This window comes from Polypterus senegalus, chromosome 6 (genome assembly GCF_016835505.1).
Source record: "Polypterus senegalus isolate Bchr_013 chromosome 6, ASM1683550v1, whole genome shotgun sequence".
NCBI lineage: Eukaryota > Metazoa > Chordata > Cladistia > Polypteriformes > Polypteridae > Polypterus > Polypterus senegalus.
The window spans coordinates 136,878,650-136,903,395 of NC_053159.1; the positions used below are offsets into that span (position 1 = coordinate 136,878,650).

The 24,746-nt window shown below is 35.1% G+C and overlaps 1 protein-coding gene across 7 annotated transcripts in view; it reads left to right on the top strand.

Annotated features, from left to right (window-relative positions):
• mgat5 (alpha-1,6-mannosylglycoprotein 6-beta-N-acetylglucosaminyltransferase) overlaps positions 1-24,746 on the top strand; it is a 242,741-nt gene that overhangs the window by 50,998 nt on the left and 166,997 nt on the right. For 4 of the 7 annotated variants that reach the window (XM_039757305.1, XM_039757303.1, XM_039757300.1 and 1 more), the window contains exon 2: positions 6,801-7,247. In XM_039757305.1, the coding sequence (XP_039613239.1) occupies positions 7,007-7,247 (241 nt within the window). In that variant the 5' untranslated portion in view covers positions 6,801-7,006. The remainder of the gene's footprint in view (positions 1-6,800; positions 7,248-24,746) is intronic. The other 3 variants (XM_039757304.1, XM_039757302.1, XM_039757301.1) reach the window with 1 other exon arrangement.

The window sequence follows — 24,746 nt, forward strand, 5'->3', positions numbered from 1 at the left end:
GTGAAATGCATGCTCAGTTGGGTTAAAATCAGGTGACTGACTTGGCCATTCAAGAATTTTCCACTTCTTTGCTTTAATAAACTCCTGGGTTGCTTTGGCTGTATGTTTTGGGTCATTGTCCATCTGTAACATGAAATGCCGCCCAATCAATTTGACTGCATTTAGCTGGATTTGTCTCTGAACACCTCAGAATTCATTCAGCTGCTTCTGTCCTGTGTCACATCATCAATAAACACTAGCACGCCCAAGCCATCACACTGCCTCCACCGTGTTTTACAGATGATGTGGTATGCTTTGGATAATGAGCTGTTCCATGCCTTCTCCATACTTTTTTCTTGCCATCATTCTGGTAGAGGTTGATCTTGGTTTCATCTGTACAAAGAATGTTTTTCCAGAACTGTGCTGGCTTTTTTAGATGTTCTTTAGCAAAGTGCAATCTAGCCTTTCTATTCTTGAGGCTTATGAGTGGCTTGCACCATGCAGTACACCCTCTGTATTTACTTTCATGCAGTCTTCTCTTTATGGTAGACTTGGATATCAATACGCCTACCCCCTGGAGAGTGTTGTTCACTTGGTTGGCTGTTGTGAAGGGGGTTCTCTTCACCATGGAAATAATTCTGCGATCGTCCACCACTGTTGTCTTCTGTGGACGTCCAGGTCTTTTTGCGATGCTGAGTTCACCAGTGCTTGCTTTCTTTCTCAGGATGTACTAAAATGTAGATTTTGCCACTCGTAATATTGTAGCAATTTCTCGGATGGGTTTTTCCTGTTTTCACAGCTTAAGGATGGCTTCTTTCACCTTCATGGAGAGCTCCTTTGACCGCATGTTGTCTGTTCACAGCATTGTGAAAAATTCTTGAATGGCCAAGTCAGTCACCTGATCTTAACCCAATTGAGCATGCATTTCACTTGTTGAAGACTAAACTTCAGACAGAAAGCCCCACAAACAAACAGCAACTGAAAGCCGCTGCAGTAAAGGCCTGGCAGAGCATTAAAAAGGAGGAAACCCAGCATCTGGTGATGTCCATGAGTTCAAGACTTCAGGCTGTCATTGCCAGTAAAGGGTTTTCAACCAAGTATTAGAAATGAACATTTTATTTCCAGTTATTTAATTTGTCCAATTGCTTTTGAGCCCCTGAAATAAAGGGATGGTGTTTAAAAAAATACTTTAGTTCCCTCACATTTTTATGCAATCTTTTTGTTCAACCCACTGAATTAAAGCTGAAAGTCTGCACTTCAACTGCATCTGAGCTGTTTCTTTTAAAATTCATTATGGTAATGTACAGAACCAAAATTTAAAAAAAAAGTAGTCTCTGTCCAAATATTTATGGACGTAACTGTACAGAGAATTGAGTTATAAATATGTCTGGAATAAGGTATTGGGGCTGCTGTTACTTTATGTGGAGTTCCCCCGAGATATATAAACAGAAATTTAAGAGAGCTGCTAAGACTTCTGCTACAGCAGTCATAGCATGCAATTGAGCTTTATCTATGAGTATACTATTATAACTTTTTTTTTAACTTTGAAGTGAAAGTAAGTGTCATTTGTGGTTAAAAAAGAATGTTTTGACATTTTTTCAATTGAAAACAAACCATAATGTTTGTACATGCTATATACATACTGTAATTACAAAGCTTTTTATTGACCATCCATTCATCTGTCTATTTACAAAGTGCAAATATACTACACAAATATAGTATGTTAATATTCATGCCACATTAAGTGGTTTTGATAACACAGAATTGTATGTTGCAGAATAATGCAAATCAGAATGATGGAGATGGATAATGTGCAATGCATGTGGATGTTTGTACTTAGGCCTTTGTATGCTTTTCTCAGTGTGCTGCATTAGTAATTACGGTTGATCATAGATGCTCCCAACATATGTTCTAAGTGTATAATTTATATTTTTAGTTGAATCTGTCAGTGGGTAGTGATTGGGGGTTTAGAGTTGGGTGATTAATTGTTGACTTACAAGTAAAGAAGGAGATAAGAAGGAATTCTGTCATGATTGTTGGTCAGAAAAGTGTGTGTTTATGTGTAGAGGCAGTAGATGTGGAAAGTATCTGGAGTTTCTAGTGTATGGTAAGAGCATCTGTCTGATTTGCTTACACATTTGTTGCTCAGTAAAATATTCTTTGTTAATTTTTGTATTGAATATGCGATTAGCATTAATTTAAAAGATATCCTGGAGATCTACATTTAGAAATTGCTACCAGGGTAAACTGATGTAACATTCCAGTTTTGTAACTGGGAATGATACTCTTGAGTGAAAAATAGAGTGATAGTTTATTAAAGAAATTTGTGTTAATAAACAGTATTTTGTAGAATTCTTCTGTTTAATAATGATGCCTGCAAGTTACTACAGATTTAATCTCTGATTAGAGCAAACTTGAAAATGCAGGGGTCGGGGAGGGACAGCAGATGCTTGCACATGCGTTACTTTTCATGGTGACCAGGACCTTTGGAATGAAAGTGCATGGAAGCTGGCTTACGCATGGTTTTGTGAATCTGAATATTTTTGTGTGTACACACATTTCCACTTTTGTCTGTAAGCCATGTTTTAGTGTGAGTTCTATGCACATTATGCATGAGTCCCCTGACCTTTACAGGAAATGCCTATCTGGCAGTGTGTCTGAATTTTAGGTTTCAAACAACAAACCAGGGAGTTTATTCTTCGAACCCAGACAGATAAGTGTCATTTTCAGATTGTCTGCTCACCAATTATCTGGTATTATGAAAACATGGGTTATCGCTCTATTTGAGGCCAAGGAAAGCCATGTAGTCCCGCACCTATTATTTTTCGGAAAGTAATGCCATTTAACCCTTCCTAAGTTGCTTTGGATAAAACACTTGGAAGAAATGGAGCATCAGTCTTTGGTTAGGTGAGAGAATTATCAGAGCCTTTGTTGTAATCTGCTTGCAGATTTTACATAGAGCACTGATCTGAGTTGGCAGTGTTACAGAAGGCCATAGTTCAACCCACAGAAACCTGTGACATGTTCTATATGTGTATCCCTCAGATGAAAAATCAGTGTAAGAGTTTGCAAGTAATACACTTTGTGGCAGGTCATTAATTGCAAAACATATCCCACATTTAAAATGGGAATTTACTTGACAAGTGACTATAAATGCAGATTACATTATATGCTTGCTCAAAACTTGGTCAGAAAGGTTTTAAAAAGACTTACATACAGATCAATGAGAAAGACTACACTCCTGCCTAAACACACAATGATCTAAACTGTGCACAGCACAAACCTATGGGATACTTGTCTAATGTTTGCTGAAGTTCCACATATTCTTAAGTTGAGAGCAGAAACAGACAGAAAAGGAAAAGCACTAAGAAGACCTATAGAGCCATGCAAATGCCCATTGTGTGGGCTTTCATTTCGTGTTCACACGTGTTCAGTAATCCCTGTGCATTCTCTGTGCAGAGAGAGAGAGACGCGCACACACACACACACACACACACACACAGGCACTTGCCCGAGAGAGACACACACACACACACACACGCAAGAGAGACACACACACACAGGCGCGCGACAGAGAGAGAGAGAGAGAGAGAGAGACACACACACACACAGGTACGCAAGAGACACACACACACGCGAGAGAGAGAGACACACACACACACAGGCGTGCGTGTGCATTGTTGCAATGTCACTTTTCTTGGTTGTTTATTAAATTATGGATTTTTCAGATGTTCAGTGTTTTTCCCTGTGCTTAAAACTCATTAAAAAAAACTGTTCTTAGCGAGCGGTTCGTAGCGCTATAGCGCAAACTCTTGCAGTGTTAGTTTTTTCTGTGTTGTTCAAGGTTTTCTCAGTGTTATTCAGTGTTTTTACATTTAGTTTATTATTACGCTGTGCATTCTATGGTGTAATTAACTATATTTGTGCTTAAAAACTTAAAAAATATATATTTACATACAGTTCATACGGCCAGGAACGGATTAATTGTATTTACATACAATCCTATGAGGGAAATTACTTCGGTTCACGACCAAATTGGGTTTCGACCAGAGTTTTGGAACGAGATTATGGTTGTGAACCGAGTTTCTACTGTATTACTGTCAGAGATAATTACAGGCATTTTACGGAAATAAAACCAGTATTACTGCGAGAGAAAATTAAAGGCACATAATACAGTGATGCGTATTACAGCCACATACAAGGTCCCTTGCCATTTAATATAGACTGTTCATACAAATGTTTATGCACTACTGTTCTAGCGCCTGTTATTTTAACGGGCTTAATGTCTAGTATGTTTATAAACTACTACTGTCATCATTATATGTTTTTCACTTTAGTCCTTGCACTTATAAAATTTAAGCATTTAAATAATGATGCTATAGCATTATATACCTCAGATTTGTTAGTGGGTTGCTTATCATGTTTTGGAGGATTTACATTAAATCTTAAATAGCATTTTAATTTCTTAAAGTAAGATTTTTGCACGAGCAGTTTTGTAAATGTGTCTGTACATTGTGGATAAATTATCACAGTGTATTTTTGATAAATGCATTTTAAAATAATTTTCAAACCTACTTCTGAATGTTACTTCCAAAACATTGTACTTCATATTTTTATAATAGTAAATGAAAAGTTCACTACTTAAAATTTAAAACAGTGGAAGGTAATTTCATTAAACTCCCTTAACTTGGAGTAAAACACATGTAGAATCATCTGGCTTTATCCAGTTTTTCTCTATAATGATGCTTTTTTTTTTATACCTCAAGTTTGTTATCCAAAAGTTTTTTTATCCACTTTAAGTCTTATTTCATGGGACCAATTTAAAAAAAAAAAAAATGTGAAAGTCACACTGTAGGGCATTCAAGTGGTGCTCAAATAATATTAAGAGGCTTAATGTTTACCCAAAAAAATCCTCACACTATTACGTCACCTGGCTGTACCATTATCACAAGGCAGGATGAATCTGTAAATTAATTCCAGTTATGCCACATTCTGACAAAGATGTCTTTATGTTGTGATAAAGGCACTTTATTGGCGCCGACCCGACACAGACTGACACCAGAGGCACGGGCAAAAAAACCAAAAAATCTTTATTTTCTTCAGCCGTGGGACACATCTTCCCCGTGTCCCACTGGCCCGAAACACCCCAAATCACACTCTTCTTTCCTCCACTCCTCCCAGGGCAGTTTCATCCTCCTCGTCCTGACTCTGGCGCCCTGAGTAGTGGCTGCAGGCTCCCTTTATAGCCCACCTGGAAGTGTTTCAGGTGGTAATTAACCTCAATTAGGCTGCACTTCCGGGTGTGGCTGTGTTGCCGCCAACATGGGCTCAGGGAGTCTTGCAGCTCCCCCTGGCGGTGGCCATGAAGCCCAACCAGGATGAGCTCCGGTGTTCCATATTACCGGCCCCAATGCAACCCAGCAGGGCTGCCACCAAGTGTTCCGGGGGACATAGCATGCATCCCATGGCTGCTACTCCGGATCCAGTGTCGAAGGGGTGTCCGGCTGCCACAATGTGTATATGTAGTAACAGAAATCGAGATTCATCTAACCAACCTTTAATTGTTCCCGTTTTGGTGGTTACATGCTGTAGCATCATTTTCCTGTTTGTAGCTGGAATCTGGCATGGTCTTCCACTGCTATAGCCCATCTGCTTTCATGCATCATGAGGTTTCATACATCTTTTCATTGAGAGAAGTCTGAGAAGACTGTCCAGTCATTGGATGTTGTTTATCGCACCAATCTGTGTAAACTCTAAAGGCCACATTGCATGAAAATCTTAGGGTTAGGCTGTAATCATCTCATCTGACACAAACAATTACATCATGGTCATAGTTACTTAGTTCATACATCTTGCCCATTTTTTTCTAATTTTGTTCTTTCTTCTGCCCTGTGTGACATAAATAAATGGAAAGTCTAAAAAGATGTATCTCAACAGAAAGGGTATGAGAAACAACAACTAAGAGTTGAAACCATTAGGATTTATATATAAATTGTGTGCAAGTACATTTATCCCAGATTTTGTTTTTTTTAAATAAATGAACAAAATATTCAAAACTGTTTTTGAATTCTGTTCAGTTTTAAATGCTCCATTAGTAGTTAAACAACTTTTACATTGTCCATTTTAATAAAGAAATTCTTTAATTCACAATTTTTCGTTAGTTTATTCTTTTGCTTTTTAAAGCAGTTGAGAATGTGAGACATGCATCATATTGACTCATTGATGTTTTAGTAGAGAAGATAAGAGCAAAGTTGAGTAGGTTGAATAAACATTCTCCAGTGACTGCTGTTACCTCGCCTAAAAGTATGTCTCCTTTTCAATACCCCATAAACAAAGCAATCAGGCAAACTAGTTTTACAGTCATGGGTACAACTAGTCCTTGAAACTGGTAACTTTAGAAGAGACTGGCATGGATAAAAACAGTAAAAACAGTAAAAAAAAAAAAAAAAAACTGTTAAAGGTAATAATCAATAAGATGGAGAGATTTATCAGAATTTGTTGCCAGAAACATTTTGTACATTTTGATACTAAACTTTCAAGCAAAACAGGAAGCATATTTTATTGTACTGTAATCGTTTTTAGTTTTCCTATTTATAAACCAAATCTGCAAAATAAAAAAATCAAAGCATGGGTTGTTTTATTGTTCTTGTAGGATTTGTTAAGCTAGCTAATTAGAAAAGTACTTTTCAGTTTTTTTTCATGTATTTACCTGATTATAAGTTATGTTCATTGTATTATAAAGTAGTTATGCCTGTGAAATCTATAAGAAAATGGACTACTGTTGCCTTAAGGCATCCTGTTTATTGTTTCTTTTTCTTCAGCAGGATGGAGCTTTGTGCCACTGGAAATCCTGCTGAGTGATTAAGACCAGGATCAATGGATGTCAGGGACAAACTGGATACACACTTAGCAGACCTACAGCTGTTGTAAACATGGATTGGTTACCCTGTTTGGATCCCAGAGGCATTTTCACAAGCCCCTTGTTTTAATGTAGTTTGATTTCTTAAAAACATTTCTACATCTCAGTATGGGAATGTTCCATCCCTGGAAGCTCTCTTCCCAAAAACTTGGATTTTTCCTTGTAACATTTGGCTTCATATGGGGAATGATGCTACTTCACTTTACTATTCAGCAACGGAGTCAGCATGAAAGTAGTAGCATGCTTCGGGAACAGATTTTGGATCTCAGCAAACGCTACATCAAAGCACTTGCAGAGGAAAATCAAAATGTTGTGGATGGGCCCTATGTTGGGACAATGACAGCATATGGTGAGTCCTTTAAAAAAACTTTTAATAGTCTACCAAAATTCAATAATTAATTCATATTACATGTAATAGGGAAGAAAGCAGGGAAATTCAAATACAAGACAAATATTTTTCCAACATCATTTTGCATTTCAGTTTTGTTTAATAGAATAGAATTATTTCACTGATATTGTATGCTTGAGAATTCACTGAAAAGAGCACACTTTTATTCAAATTAATTCTGAGACCCTCATTGCTCAATTCTGATTTTGTTGCTCAGATTGGATTTGCTTATCTTGACGATTCACATTCATGAGTACAAGTGGCCTGTATCTAACTGTAATGTAAATGCATCTGTCCTCATAAACGATTGTACACGAGACATCTACGTTATTAACAAGAAACGTCCTGTTTGTGAAATGACTCATGGTATTAGCACTGACAAACAGTTCATCAGCTGTACAAGACTAGGTCGAGATGGCAAGAAAAATCCAGATGGCAGGCTTTTGATGTTTTCACAGCTATTGCTGGCACTGCTGAACCAAGAGATGTGTTGATATGAAAAAGGAGCCAGCGATGGTTGTCACAGCTGTAGCTCACCTCCATTGTTGTTTGCCATGCTGCCAAGTGCTGGTTGATGACAACAAAGCTCAGCCCATGCATATAGGCAAAAAATCATACAGATCCTGGCTGTTTTCATTACTGAAGGCATAACACAGAGAATTAAATTTTGGTTGTGAAGAGAACAACACATTTTGTTTGAGATTAATGCCCTTTAGTTATATATTATTTGCTATACTTCAGTACAATCTTTATTAGTTCTGTATTTTTTCACACTGTGAGTAAAAAATATCAACTCAGATTAGAAGTTGAGTATTCATAATTTAAATTTCATAGTTTTTTGTTTCAAATTGCTTAATATGATATTTGAGTGCATTCTTCTTGATAAATACCATATATACTCGCGGATAAGTTCTCCTGCCGATAAGTCGGGACATGATTTTATTGTATAATTTCTGGTATTTTATAATGTTGGTGGTATAAGTTGAATGTGGAAAACTCACACTATTGGTCCAAGAGATTATAATATGCTAAAGTCCGCCTGAGAGAGTAACTACGGAGCACACTGCCTTTTTTTTCTATGTGGGTGCGGCAATGCGCTGTATCACCGTATGCTCCTAACCTCTCTCTCTCTGTTGTGTCTACATGACCATACGGTAATACCCAAAGTATTCCGAAGCTACGTTTGCACTGATTTGTGTTTTTTGTATCTCACACCCTCATACAGCATCCCTTATCTACAATGGAACATTCGGTCAAATGAAAATATGAAGCTGGTTTTAAATTAAACGTTGCTGTAGCGAAGACATTGGTAACTGAGCTGCTGCAACAAAATTCGATGCGTTTGAGAAACTGGTGCGAGATTGGAAGAGGCAAGAAGATGTAAAGTGTCGCATTTTTGAATGGGTGTATAAGTCAGGGTCTGATTTTATGATTGATTTTTCGGGTTTCAAGACCTGATTTATACGCGAGTATATACGGTTGCATCTAATGTTATAATTGACATCAATACAGGTTTTCAAATAATGAAAAGCCATTGTCAAGCTATTTAGTTCTAAATTCAGTAGTTGTTAGTTTTTATTATCTTAGATATATTTTTGTAGCCATTAAAATGTAATCTGTTTGTACTACTAGGCTGGATTCCTGGTTGTATTTTATCACTACACCAATATTTTTTTTGAAGATGTAAATATGTAACATTCTAAAATAGAGGCAGTTTTAATTCCCTAAACCTTCACAGCACCAATTTTTTTTCAAGCAAATAAAAGTTGAACCTATTAAAAATACAAAGCAGACAATAAAAATAAGTTAACTATCTGTGTTCAAGATTACAACATAATACATTGTTTCCCTTTGTTGTTTTTATAATTTTTGTTTTGTATGCTTCACCATACATAACATCAAAGATCAAAGTTCACAAGTCACACAGACGTCATTAACTGTTGGTCTGGAGGTGCAGGTTGACCTTTGTAGTGCTCTGTTACTCTTGCAATGGTTAAAGAATTGATCATTTGAGGGTTAAACTGTCACATCCTCACCTTTTAGTTTGGTTGTATTTTGTCCAGTGTAGATCCAATTCTGTTTCTGTTAGTTAGTTTTATTCAATCAACATATTATGACATCAATCATTAACACCTATTTGTTATCTTTCTGTAATCATGCAGTGGGATACATATCTAAAAAGTAATCCCATTTTATCTGAAAATCCATCCATCCATTATCCAACCCAATATATCCTAACTACAGGGTCACAGGGGTCTGCTAGAGCCAATCCCAGCCAACACAGGGTGCAAGGCAGGAAACGAACCCCAGGCAGGGTGCCAGCCCATATCTGAAAATTGGTCTATTATTTTTCTGTAACTTTTTTTTGTAAAAACAATATATTGAGATGTACTTTTTTTACTGACATTAATGCAGAAGACAAAAAATAAACATCTGAGATTAAATTCTATATAAACATTCTAGGGTGCATAAGACTTTTGCACAATATTGTATAGGTTTTTGTTATTTTTTACCTATTAGGTGTTTATGAGACTGAAGTAGTGTCCCATGTAAATATTCGGTTTCGTTTGGACATGTATCTTTTCTTCTTAACAGTTCCAACTCCACAGAAAAAGTGAATTAAAAAGTTGGAAATGGTGAATGAGGCTTTCAAGTGTTTAAACCAGTGGATAAAGAACAATTAAATCTTTCCAAATTACTTGAGCATGCAAATCTCATATTGCCACACCTGTCTGAATGCAGGATAAGAGCTAAAAAATGTCTAGCCAGTTAAACAATAAAGAGCAAATTAAGAATCATGCATTGACTGTGAATATGGTTGATATGAAAATCTGTAAACACGAGTTTTACCATATGACTCAACTTGAGAGATACTGCATTGATTCATTAGGACTGAGCAGATGTTTAATGACTAGGCAAGTAATGTTGTCTCACTAGATTTTTGTGTTTACAGCATCCACATAACTTTTTAATCTTTAAAACTGCTTTTACTATTGTTTGTTTTATTTTTAGTTATATGTTTTATACATTTTATATAATTAGCTGGGGATCTTGATGTAGTTATTAGCTGCCTCATGGATCCACCATCCCCATATTTGAATCCCTTACCCAATTGTTGTTTGTATAGCTTTTGCATGCTCTCCTGTGTCTGTGTAGATTTTTCCCTTGAGCTTTGCACCCATACCTGTAAATATGTGCATATCAGCCTAATTGGCCCTGTGGGGATGAGTGTCAGTACTCCCTCTGAAGGACTGCCATCTTGTCTAAGGCAGCTTCATTTCTCTGTATTATACTGCTCTGGACTCTAAAGCACCTTTAGATGATCTTCATTTTAGAAAGATGCTATACAAAATGAAGGTTGTTATTCTGAAGAAATGCGAAGTAATGTTAACAGTACTGTGCATAATGAGAGGTTTTACATCAAAGGGCAATATTCTTTTAAAACATAATACATGTGGCATGTATTAACTGCTTCCTTGATTACAATGAAAATTCTACATTGATAATAATAATGCTGTCATGTTATGTAATTTATTGTATATTTTACAACTATTACACATTAACCTGTTTATTTAATTAATCTGGAGCTAGGTCATACAAGGCATATTCACTCACATGCTAACACCACTAGGGGAAGCTCAACCAAGCAGAACATTGACTCTGTTTTTAGGATTTCCATCATCCAAACAGTGGAATTCATTTATTTGTATATTTAAACAGATGCCAAGGCAGTTCTTCAAGAAGTAGTTTCATACAATTTAGGATTATTAAAATTTAGTTTTTCACAAGACCTTGAGCTATTGTCTTTTTTCTTTGTGTTCAGGGTAGAGTGACTTTTAACCATAAAGCCTTTGGTGGGTGTGTCAAAGTTTCACCTTCTACAGCAGTCAGAAGTTAATTACCAGTGACTGGTCTAACCATTGCTTTGTACTCGGTTGAGAGGTTGTGACTGAAAATGAACAACCTTGTCGCACTTGTCCTTACTGGGCTAGACGAGGTCTTAGATGCCTTCCGGCTTCTTCCATGGGCATGTTCTTCATTGAGGCTTTTGGCTCAGACTTAAAAATAGAGAAGAGAGAAGAATATTTTTTGATGCATTTTGGAATTCCTTATCTTTTTCCCATGTTGTTGTTCCTGTGCTGCCAACTAAGTTCTCATAGTGAGAGCGAGAGTGCACTGTTCACAAAGTGAATAAAGATCTTTAATACAAACCTTTGAAATTCACAGTATATTCTATAATTGCTCCATTTTTGCTTGCTCCACTTGAAAGAATGCAAATGCACTAGAAATTAATTTGATTAAGCAGACAACTCTGTGCCAGAACAGAGTTACACTACTGTAAGTTTTTAAAGCTAAAAAAAAGAAATTTCAAAATATAGTTTTTTACAATTATAATTACAATTAACCTTAACATCCCGCACACAGAGATCTATCGGCCTCTTTCATTAATAATGACAATCAGATATCATATATCTGCTTTATGCCCTTACTGTTGTTTGAAATCACTCTGGTGTTTCACACTCTGGTGTTTCAGTTGGTAGCTTTCTCTGATTACCACAACCAGCCATTTCCATACAGAGGTGCATTGTGTGAATAGATTTTATACCTCTTTATCTTTTTAAATCAGTACTGATATCGCATTTCTTAACAGTACAAGGATCATATTAGTCGCAATGAAACCATAGGTCTGGAAGTACGTATTACTTGTCTTAATGTTTTTATAAATTACACTGAACTTGTACATTAATGAAAAGACTTTTTTTAATTAAATCCATTAACAACTGTAGCATATCCTATTTGCTTGCTTTGCTGACAAGCGACATTTGCTTAAGAATCGGCTATTACTGTGTGCATTTCAAATTATATATAATGTATTTGTCAATATTTGTGTTCTTGTTGCCTCTTTTATTAATTCAGTTTGTATTATGCATTGTTACTACTAAATAAAAAACATACTGTTTTCTTCTTTTGATCTTCTTACACAACTCTCAGTGTGTGTCTTTAGTCGGCCTTGCTTTTACTTGTTATCTGCTATGAGATATCTTTTCTTTTGTAGGAGGTGCTTGTACTGTAGAGATTTCATTGAATATAAAATTTGGGGTGCAATGGGTTGCAGTATATGCTGGCAAGGTTGAGTTCTCTGTTGCTACTCCAAAATATTCATATAGTTTTAGAATTGTACACTTTAACAACTTTATAAGAATTTATTATTTCTGCTGCAGAAGTAGAAAAAAGAAAGTATGGGCAATACAGGCCATGGGATATCGATAATCAGACATAAAGTATCTATCTATCTATCTATCTATCTATCTATCTATCTATCTATCTATCTATCTATCTATCTATCTATCTATCTATCTATCTATCTATCTATCTATCTATCTATCTATCTATCTATCTATCTATCTATCTATCTATCTAAACTACTAAATAAAGCAATACCATTAACAATAGCAGTTAAAATAAAAAAAATATATATACTTCAGTATCAAACTATAGGCAAACACACACTCTGTGATAGCCAGTGCAGTTTTCTAAACTTAGATGTGCTAAATCCTAACATAACTTCATGAGATGCCCATTGAATCAACAAGCTAATTAAGAAGGCATGCTTAGTTATTGGATTCACTATCATTGTAAATATATTATAGTTATGAATGAGCAGCACTTATCAAAAAGAATAAGTAACAATCAGGTGATTCATGTAACTGAGCAATGTATGGTCAGTAACATTCAGTAGGCAGTGCAAAATACTAGTAGTACAGATATAATACAGATAATTGCATTATGGAGTGTTCTTGCTTACAAATAGCGTTGAGCATTGAAATTTGCTAAAGTATTTTCTGCAGCGAATAAGTGGCCTTGTTCTCTGAATGTTTACCAGGAAATTTGCAGTGCAGGTGGCTTAGATGAATATTTTTCCCAGTGCCCCATGATGCTTTGCGAAGCCAGAATGATATTACAGAGCTGTAGCAGTCATGCCTAATATCATACCCTATCCAGCCCGATTTACTCCCACATTTGCATAAAAAAAATAATGAGTGATACATTACCTGAGCATAATAAGAATATAATGAGTATTGCCACCAGATATACAGTATAACACTAACCAGTCAAAACAAGCCTTAGCACTAGAATTACCAAAGGCAACGAAAAAACTCGTAAATCCGTCCCACCTTAAATCCCTCTGCACCTCTCCATTAGCGTCTTTTGTCTTTTAAATGTGTTGATAAGCAGCAAGCAGCCTGCTATCACATTCCCCACACCGCCGCACAAGGTTTTCTCCACGCAAGTATGTTTACCTGCGTATCAGTTACTTACAGTTGTATACAGTCAGAAGGCAACTAAGATGACACCTTTTATAAATACTAGATCGTTATTTGGAACACATGCATTTGATATGTGTTCCGTGTCTACAACAATCTATGTAAACACATCGTTTAACATGTTTTAGTAATAATTGAAAAAATGTAGACATGAAGTTTATAATGTGTGAAGCCTGAAGTCCAAATATCAAGTAAACACTTTCACAAAAGATAAACAAGTGCGCTTTTATTCAAGAATATAACGGCAGAAAAAGAACCCATGTTAGGGTGCAACATTGGCATGTCTTTAACACGACTGCTTTGGTGGCCTAACGATAAGAACTGCTGACTGGTAATCAAACGGTCACGAGTTCGCTCCCACACGACTCCATTCTGAGAAGTGAACTGCTCTTATTTTTACTATTTTAGAATAAAAACATACATCTGATTTGAGTCTGTAACAGCAGGTGTAAATGTATGGTACTTGTAAAGGTTAGCGTTGTTTTTTTTATTCAGCTTTATTCTCCCAGTTACGTTCACACATCCCCTGATCTGGCACTGCTGTTTTCACATAAAGACGCGTTATTGCAGAGGTGAACTCAGATGATGACAAGGGTTCTACACTGGATAAAAAATGCAGGTCGCACTTTTGCTGTCGCTGTACTTTGTATATGTTCATGGGAAGCTCTGCAGTCTACTTGTGACCATATGCTGTAGGAAGTAAGTAAATAAATCAAGGTAAATAACATTCGATCTGGCTTTTTTATACAAATACAGTGCGACTTGAGCTGATAAAACTTTGTGCGGCGGTGGGGGGATGTGATAGCAGGCTGCTTGCTGGTTATCAACACATTTAAAAGGCAAAAGACGCTGACGGATATAAAGTGGGATGGATTTATGAGTTTTTGTAGGCTTTGGTAATTCTAGTGTTAAATAGCCCACCCTCTAACCCTCCTTGAGTCAGAATAAGACCTTGTGAAATAATAATAAAAGATTATTATTTAAAAGGTATTTCTAACTTCTTCATGGAAAATAAAAGTGCAAAGTATCTGCACAGATTCATCAGAAACAAAAAAGTTGTTAAAACTTTTCCCGGAGCCAGTACTTCAAACAGTTCCATGCTGCTGTGGCATGGCCAATGTGTACCTCAAGATTAGAACTCTGTCAGTGCAATTATATATATATATATATATATATATTGAGCAGTGAAAATGGACAGAGAACATTCTGAAACTGAAGCTGTAGCAGATGATAAAGTTGAACATGATGACACAGAAGAACTTTTGTAGAAAAAAAGAGCCGTGTCTGTTGCCTGGAGATACTTTGGTTTTAAAAGGTCGGATGTGGACCAAACAACTATTTACTCCAAATGCTGTTGAGCAAAAGTTGTCGCCAGAGACGGCAACACAAGCAATTTGCTGCACCATCTTAGCCGCAAACATGCTTTGGAGTACCATGAATTTATGGAACTAAGATTGGCAACCTCCATGTCCTCAGGTAAAACTGAAAAAGCTAGAGGGCACTCAAGTCAGATGTCACTTGTAGACGCGTTTGCTAGAGATATTGTCTAAGACAAAAAAATAAAGCGGTGGATCGAGATAACCAACGCCATTACAATCCATATAGCTAACGTGTCAGTGGACAGAGATTGTTAACATTAACAGAAAGTGTAGTTAATTTACAAAAAATATTTACTATTTATTCCTTTTCTAAGACCTGTTCAGTGCAATACAAATGTTGACAAGCACTTCTGGATATTTTACCAAGTCTAAATGCCACTTTGGTTTAAATTGTTTGCAAAATTTGTTCAATAAAAAGGTTCTATATTTTGATTACAACTGTCATTCAATGTGATTCCTTCTCTTCATTAGTGTCACCCCCTTGAAAGCGATCACTTTATGGGGCCATGCAAACCTGTATTAATACTTGTGTGCACATTAAAATGTTTTTTGTACAATGTACAGTTCTCATGACAGTGGAATAGGTTATTCTTAGCCAGTCTACTGCAGTAATTGCAGTGGAAAATGTGGTTAACATCCACTCATGCATGGGAAAAAAACTGGTATAATTTTGAAAAATACCGTGATATAGAATTTTGGTCATACCGCCCAGCACTACTCAAAAGAAAGCAAACTCCAAGGTGTTTGCTTATCACCTACGCACAAGTTAACCAGTTGCCTATTGTTTAATTTACTCAGTTACATTCTATCCATTTAGCAGTCAGTAGCCATTTAATGGCAGTGTTATTGAGAAAGATCAATGCCTAAGTAAATTTCTGGTAAACTTCACACTGGACTAAAAAAACACTCCACCATACAATGCTTTATTTTTCTTGATTTCTTGTGAAATTCATACTAGATGAATACAGCCAGTTTTCTTAAGACTTGAAAAAAAATTTTTTAGGATCTGTAATGTATTTTCCATCAGAATTCTATTCATGAATAACTTAGCTTCAGTATTTACATACTTTTATTCTGCTTCTAACTGATTTTTTTACTTGCTGTGGGAAAGAAAACGGCACCTTAATAATGTAATTATCAAATGTTGACATTTTAAGACAAAGTGACAGTACTGTGATCCCTCACTATATTGCGCTTTGACTTTCGAGGCTTCACTCCATTGCGGATTTTAAATGTAAGCATATCTAAAAATATATCACAGATTTTTCGCTGGTTCGCAGATTTTTACAGACAATGGGTCTTTTAATTTATGGTACATGCTTCCTCAGTTGGTTTGCCCAGTTGATTTCATACAAGGGACGCTATTGGCGGATGGCTGAGAAGCTACCCAATCAGAACACATATTACATATTAAATAAAACTCTTTAATGATACACGATATGCTTCCCACGCGGTGCTCCGAACAGCATGTATTGATTTTTGAGTGTTTGCTTTTCTCTGTCTCTCTCACTCTCTCGGACATTCTCTGCTCCTGACACAGGGGGTGTGAGCAGAGGGGCTGTTCGCACACTGGCCTAGAGGATACGGACGCTCCTCTGAAAAATGCTGAAAGACTACCTTCACATTGCTCCCTTCCTTACAGCTGCTTTGTCCGGCGGTGCTTCGCATACTTAAAAGCCCGAACAGCCCTATTGATTTTTGATTGTTTGCTTTTCTCTCTCTCTCTATCTGACATTCTCTGTTCCTGACGCGCACTCCTTTGAAGAGGAAGATATGTTTGCATTCTTTTAATTGTGAGACAGAACTTTCATCTCTGTCTTGTCATGGAGCACAGTTTAAAATTTTGACTAAAGGGCGTTATTTCATGTCTAGAGGGCTCTAATAATGTTAAAAAACGTATTTAGAAGGCCGTAAACAGGTTTTCTATGCTCTAACTGCAAAAATATTAGATTTATAAATAAATAATCCTACTTCATGGAAATTCATTTATCGTGGTAGAGTCTGGAACGGATTAACCACGATAAATGAGGATTTACTGTGAATATAAACCGTTTAAAACATATAGCACTGTATTAAGGTGTTTTTGACATATTTTAGTCACATACCATTTTGGGCAAGAAGGCCGCACCTTAATATTATCAGTGTTAAATGTTGACATTTTAAGCCAAAGTGACAGTAAATGTAAACCGTTTAAAACGTACAGCACTATATTAATGTGTTTTACTTATTTTTGTCTTCTGGTCTTCTGACCAGATTGGGAATGGTCCTTGATAGTGTCCCAAAAACTAACTCTTTTAGACTTTGATTATTGCGTCTTTCAGCCATTTCAAGAATGCACTTTTTTTTTAAATCTTTTAACGACAGAAGTCATAACCCCTAAGTATCTGAATTAAAAAAGTGTAACATACTGTAGTAATACAGCTGCACCCTCTCTTTACCAACATTGTTGTTGAATAGGTTGTTGCATATTTTGCTGTTGCATTCTTTCCATAAGTGATTTTTGCAAAATTGTATCTTTGGTTGTAAGTGTCTACTAAATAAATGTGTGCATGAAAAAGTGTGTACATTTGTACAACCCAGCCACCATTAGGCATGAGCAGTATCTAATGGCTAATTGTTTGCTACCCACGCTTCGTAGTCATTTCTGCATTTAATCTCAAAATAGCAAACCTCATTTTAAAATATTTTAAGTTTATATATTCTCTCAGTTTGTGTCAATAAAAAACCAATGAAGTACAGTTGTTAAAAATAACTCAACCTTATTGTGATGGACTAGGTCTAATCAAGAGAGGGGACATGACAGTACTAAACTAACATTACTGAAACCATGCAATGAATATTATACATGGAGAAAGAAAAATACATAAAATGATGGAAGACCTAAATACTGTTGCTAAAAAATCATTCTTGATGGAACAAAAACCATTAAACAAAATAAAAAAAATTAAGGTATGCAAACATTTTTGGTAAACACTTCACTCATCAGCACACACAAAATATTCCACCGCTTGTATCTTTGCTGCTTCAAGTTCTAAGGATTGAGTTATTACAAAAAACATTCTGGCATTGTTTTGTTACTTTTAATAAACAAACACATGCATAAATACATAAAACTTGATAAAGTGTTAATTTTAACTAATTTTGCTCCTTAACATGGAACCCATAGCACTAGATAAAGCAGTTTGATACTCTTTAAGAAAAGTTCAGCATTACACTCCGGTCCCAAACCCGGAGGTTTGTTGTGTATTGGGTGCGGCGACACGCTATCTGCACATGCTTCCAACATAATAATAATAATGATAATAATGATAATAATTATTATTATGTTATTTCACAGGATCCCTATTACATTACAGCCAAGGTTTTTCCTTGCTCTTGTTAAGTCTGAATTATTATTTTTCATGTTTCAGAGTTATTTCTGTTGGTTTTTGAACTGTCGTTTTAAACTGGTGTCCATTTCTTGTTTTTTTGGATGGAGGCCTAGGAGATGGGGCCACCCTGATATCACTGCTTCTGGGTGCTCTCTTCTGACTTTGTTAGTCCACCTAAAACAAGGATTCAGCATTGGTTTATTGAGTTTGTGTTGCCGTGTAAAAGTGAATATTGCAATTTTCTTGATTTTTCTGGTGCTTGGGTTTGCTGTGTTACTGCTTATTGGATTCTGCTCTTGGTTTGTGTATAGGGACTTGTTTACTTTGGATTGCCATTTAGGCAACTCCTTTGTGTCTTATTTTTCTCCTTTTGCTCAGTTTTGTTTTTATTTTTGTTGTTAAATCTTACATTTATAAAAACTTTTCATTTTGGTTGGTCTCTATCGTCTGGAGTTGTTCATAGTTTCCTCCTGATGTGAGGCATTTTGGGACTTTAAGATATATTTAGAATTTAAAACAATTCTCCCATTTTGGGGCATACCAGGCTGGAAGGCTGCAGGTGGTGGTTAGGGGCATGGTTAGGAGCGAGTCTCTTCCTCTTATCACCATGTGTGAGACTTCTGTTCACAACAATCACTGCTTGTCTAATATAATAGACACTTCATCCATATTTGTGATTCCAAAAGAAGTATTGCCTTTGGAAAAAGAAAAATCTCTGATTGAACTGAATTGACCAACTTCTTTACCAGATTGTGCAGGTTCAGTTTTCAATTAAGATAGTAGATTGGATAAAGTTGTTAGACTTAAATCCTGAAGCATCTCATTGCACAAATTCAATAAAGTTAGACGTTTGCAGTCTTACATGTCTGAGGAAAGTAAGATTGCTGTCTTTCTTCTTTTTGCCATAAGTACTTGATTAACTCAGTTGTAAGTTCATTTGGGGGGAGGTATAAAAAATAAGTTTACCTGTATGTGTTTATTTCTAACAGTGCATTCTTCTTGCCATTCCACAGATAAAGGACAATTATCAGATGATTTTATGAAATAAGCTAAGCGTTCATAAAAAAGTACTGACATCTTCTGCTAATGGGTCCCAAGTTTGAACAGTTTCTTTTTATTGTGTCTGAGAAATTCATGTTCACAGGAGTTACCACTACAAAAAAAACATTTAAAAACGAAGTAAAATTTAATTATTTTTATGGTTAACATCAAAAGGGACCTTTTTAGTTGGTCTAGTATACTGTATATCGCTTACTAATGGAAATAACTGAATATTTTCAGAAAAATCTCTTATCTTAATACTGTTTATACAACAGCAAAATTTATTTCATTATGATCAAATTACAAATTTTATTCATTGTAGTATATCATATTCTAATAACCCATCTGTTTTAACTACTGTGTACCTACAAACTAATCCTACAGATTCATGAGTAATTTATAAGTCATTGCATCAAAAACCTACACATATTATATCCTTAGACTTGATGAAACAAAATTGGGAGAAATATCTTAGTTTTCTAATAACTGGCAATAAATGAATACATTCTTCTTCTTTGATTCCTGCGAGTAAGACTAAGTACCATTTTAAAATCATACACCATATCTACGTCTCCAAACGCAGACTCACTTAAATCTACTAACAACTAATCCCTACTTGAAGAAGACGGAAGCAAGCCTCAGCCTATTTGGCCACATTCCTAGGCTTTCTCTGCTCAAACTTGACCAGACATCCCTGATAAGTAAAGTCCCAGAATTCTGACTGATGGCAGCAAGCTTATAAAATGTACATGTTAAATCACATTTTCAGTGTATTAGTCTTTGTCACCTTATTAGCTTGACAACTGATCTTGTTTAGCAGGGACGACGGTGTGCTGTACTATCTGAAAAACTGAAAAAAATCTGGACATCAGTGCAGTTGTTCTACAGGATTTGGCAGCCATTATTAGATGCAGTTTTTCTTCTACAACTCTTAGGGCTATTTTTGATCTTAAACCTTTTCTTATTCTATTATTGTAATTATTTTGTTTCTCCATGCACATACTGTGTATTTTCATGTGTTTTGTGTATCTTCTGTATTTATGTATAGGTTTTGAATTTTATGTATGAGAGAGAGGGGGAATTTCAACCCCCCATGTAAATGATGTAGTTGTAGACTGTATAGAGAATGGACTACCTGATTTAACTTAACGTGCATTTATATACTATATCATATTTCAAACTTTATTCATTGATAGTTTCTATCCACTACTTGAAAAATAAATACTGCTTAAAATAAATACTAAAAATAACAAAATCATACATTATTATATCATTGCCACATAAGCACTACTTTGGTGTCACAATGTAACAAAAGACAGAATTTTAGTGTTTGCTGAAAACAACTCATCAATTAATGACTGTGTTTTTGTATACCTGCTTACTGTGTGTCTCTGGGATTATGTGTTCTGTTAACACATTACATAATCTTATCATTGGAGTGATTTTTCCAGTGCTTTTTAAGCACTAAGAGCTGAGCGGCACAAACATCTGGACAATGAATATGTTTTTAAAACACTAAATACTTTCTGTTTTGGAATTAATATATGGAGCAGTTATCTCACCATTGTGTACATATATCATATACAGTGTATACATTGTCGCAGGTGGCTGGGTGTGGTCACCAATCAGCCACCTACTTAAGGAGCCGCCGCCCTGTAATCAAGGCTGGAGTCGGGTGAGGAGGAAGACAAGGTCAAGGCAGAGGAGGCGAGGAGAGGCCCGTGTGTTGTGTGTGAAGAAAGTGGCTATTGAAAGCCTAGACTTTTCTGGGGTTTGGTGGCGGTGCACTTGACTTTGTATATAATTGTGTAAATAAACGTGGGTGATGGAGCAAATGGTGTCTGCCTGTGTGTATCCGGGCCACTACCTTTCACAACATATATAGATGACTGGAAGTAATCTAGGTTCAGTTTTTAAATAGTAAAAGTTGTTTACTTGATGTACAGTTAGTAATTGCAAGTAAACAGTCAATTAAAATGTAAATCCTGAATAATATTTCAAACATACTTCAAAAGCACTTAAAAGTGCAATGTTGCATTCCTTAATAAATTTAATAGCTTATTTTTGTGGCTTTGCTGCTATAATGAACCTAGCTATTGCATTTAAATATTTAAAATGCAAAAATAGATATTGCTCATTAAAGATGAAACCAGAACATTTTTTCCATTAGTGTTAAAAGCCTTAATATAATCATGATGCTACTATTTGAAAAAAATATACATTGTATTTGTAAATGGATTCCATTGTTTTTAGGAATAATGTTCTATTACAAAATGCTACCTTGACAATAAAAAATGATTAATTACTATATCTACATATCTGCTTGTTGTTTTAAGGGCATGATTACAGTTATGACCACCTTTGTCCAAGCTTTACATTTAGTGCATGGCAGTATTTCAAATTTTCAATTCAATTTTTAAGAAAAATCAATATGCCAAAGCCAATATTGCAATGTTCAGCACTTAATTGGATTTTCCACATCTTCCTCTGAACATTGAATAAAATCCGCAAAATTTCCAGCACTCTTTTTTTTTTTTGACTTGACCCATGTTTCTTGGTGATGATGAGCGTGAACAAATAAAATAAAATTGAGAAGAGGAAGGGTTTAGAACAGGTAGGATTACATCAGCTGTTTGCTTATTATTTGCTTTATTTGGGATGAGTGGATAAGCAGAAGGTGGAAGGAAATAAAGGCTGCAGTTACTTACTGTATTGCAAAACACACTTCACCTATTAAACTTGTGTCCTGAAAATACTTGCACTTTGTCTGTGGTCTGATAACTACACTAACATTAATTTATTCCAAAAGTGATATGTCTGCAAAACATTGGCCCTCATCTGTTCATTTCACACTGTCTCTGTTCTCTTTTAAATGCTACAAGCTGTCTTTGTAGTTTTCTTTTGTGTGAACTGTCCAATGTTTGTGTATCAGTTATAGGGTAAACTGCACTACTAGTTGTTTTATTTTCAACATAGTGTGCACTCATTTTACATTAACATTTATAAATACGTTGTCCTGGTGATCTTTGAATCTGTTATCATACTACCTGTCACGGCTGTGCAGATAATGCATCAAATAAACTGGGTGCACAACAACTTAGCATTCACTCCACACTAAGCTTGCTTGAGAGTGCAGCAGTGAAAACCCTGGGGATTGTTTAGTTGACGTGTATTAAAAACTTGAATTTTGAACTAGGAAAATGTCATTGTCTTCTTCAAAAAAGAAAACATACAATTAAGGAAATCCTGAAAATGTTACGACCATAAAAATACTAAAAAAAAATTTCCTTAAAATACATTAACTGATAAAATATGTACAAAAATATGTATCCTTAATACATATTTCATAAAAGAAAATAAAATGCTTTTGATAATTACAAGCTACCATAGTGTTCATTTTTTCAGTGATGGGCCTGAAACAAGGCTTATTTAAAAAAAAAAAATAGTTTTCACCATTTCTCTTAATGAAAAATACAAAAATTATACTTGCTGTATATTCTTACATAGTCAGTTAATTAATATTGGCATTTAAGTACTGCTTAAATGTAAATATACATGTACTAATAGGTTTTAATCATTGTAATCATTAATTGCACTCCAGCATTTTTTGCTGTTAAAATATATTTACTGTATTTGTAAAGGTGTTTTTTTCTTCATGGTATCAGCTAGATATTTGTAATTCTTGAGGTGTAATTATAAAATATTGATTACCACTTTAATTATGTAGTACTTGTTTCTTAATAAAAGGTTTACTGTATTATGCACATAAATAATAAACACAGTACAAATCCTTAAAAAAAGCTGCAAGTGTATCAAATGTTCATAAGTTTATCAAGAAGAAATAAAACTAACATGCTTAACAGGTTTATAAGTAAAAGATACATTTTGGTGTCAAGTTAACATGTCTATTGTTTACTAAGCAGCAATTTCAAATATTTCTTTATCTTTTCTTTTTCCAGTTAAAAATGTAAGGTGCTGCACTTTAATTGTTCATATTGACACGGTGTTTGGTTTAATTTAAAGGACAAAATAACAAGGTCTAAATTCATTAAAGTATTTTTTTTTTGCCATTTTTGTCTAAAAGCACTGATTGTGTTTTCTCCATTTATTATTCCACTTTCTTTAACGTAAAGGCTAAGCTCTCTAATAAAACAAGCCTTGATTGTTCTTTGCTTACACTGCAGGAAGTTTGTTGCAGGAAAAAGAAAACTACACCTACATTACTGTGAAGCTTAAAAAAACGGGCTGAAATTTTTTGATCACCAATCAAGTTTTTTTGGCAGCTGATCGATTGGAGCATTCCTGCTTTCTTCTGATTTCAACTTAGAGTACCAGCAACATTTCGTAGTGTAACTGGTTTTGCATAACTATTTTGCAATAATTTGTTATATTCTTGATCACGTTTTCCATGTATTGTTTTCTCTTCCCAAGAATACATTTTTTATCCTTTTAAATATTCCTTAACTTGTAGCATTGCAAGGAAAATTATAAATCATGATGAGTTTATATTTATACAAATATATATTCTGAAAGGGCAGTTCCTGGCCTACCATTACACATGTACTGCAGAATTATGCTTTTCAGCAAGGCAAATTCCTTATATGGTAATTTATTTGAAAACAGTAAAGTTGGTGTAAGAAAATATTTATTTCTACTAATTAAAAACAGTAAAACTCTACAAAATTGGTTGCTGCTTTTCATAACTTTTTTTCAGTTGTTCAGCAGCCATCTGGAGATGCATTCTGTGTTGTCTTTGTAGTGTTTGGAAGTATATTCTAACACTTATGTAAGGAAAAGTAACATTCAAAATACATATTTGATTTAAAACATAGTTGGAGTTTGCCACTTTATTGTGCTATTTTTTTTTCTAACTGCATAGTTCCTTCAGCAGATGTATAAATTCTGAAGCGGCAATGCATTGCCTTTATGTGGATATGAAGTACTTGTGCTTTTGAGTAAAGCATGTTCATAATATTGGCATTTCTTTGAACACAATAAAAGCTGAAAAAACTGTCCTTTTTTCTACAACTTGAAAACAGTAAAAATAGATATGTTAACCGTGAACATTTTATGGCCATTTTTTTGGTTATTGCTAATGCATTGTGCATTACTTTTATGGTGTCTGAAAACTTAGCCCAACATCCATGCTTACCAGAATTATTTTCAGTATGTATTTTTTGGTAAAAATGATTAATTTTTGCTTATTGTATTGTCATAAAGAAAACATTAGTTCTTCTCCAGATGTAAAAAATTCTGAAATAGAAATATCTAACTTTCATTTTGATGCATAGGACATATATATTAAGTATGAAGAATCTGTGGCCAGTTAAATCAAAGTAGCAG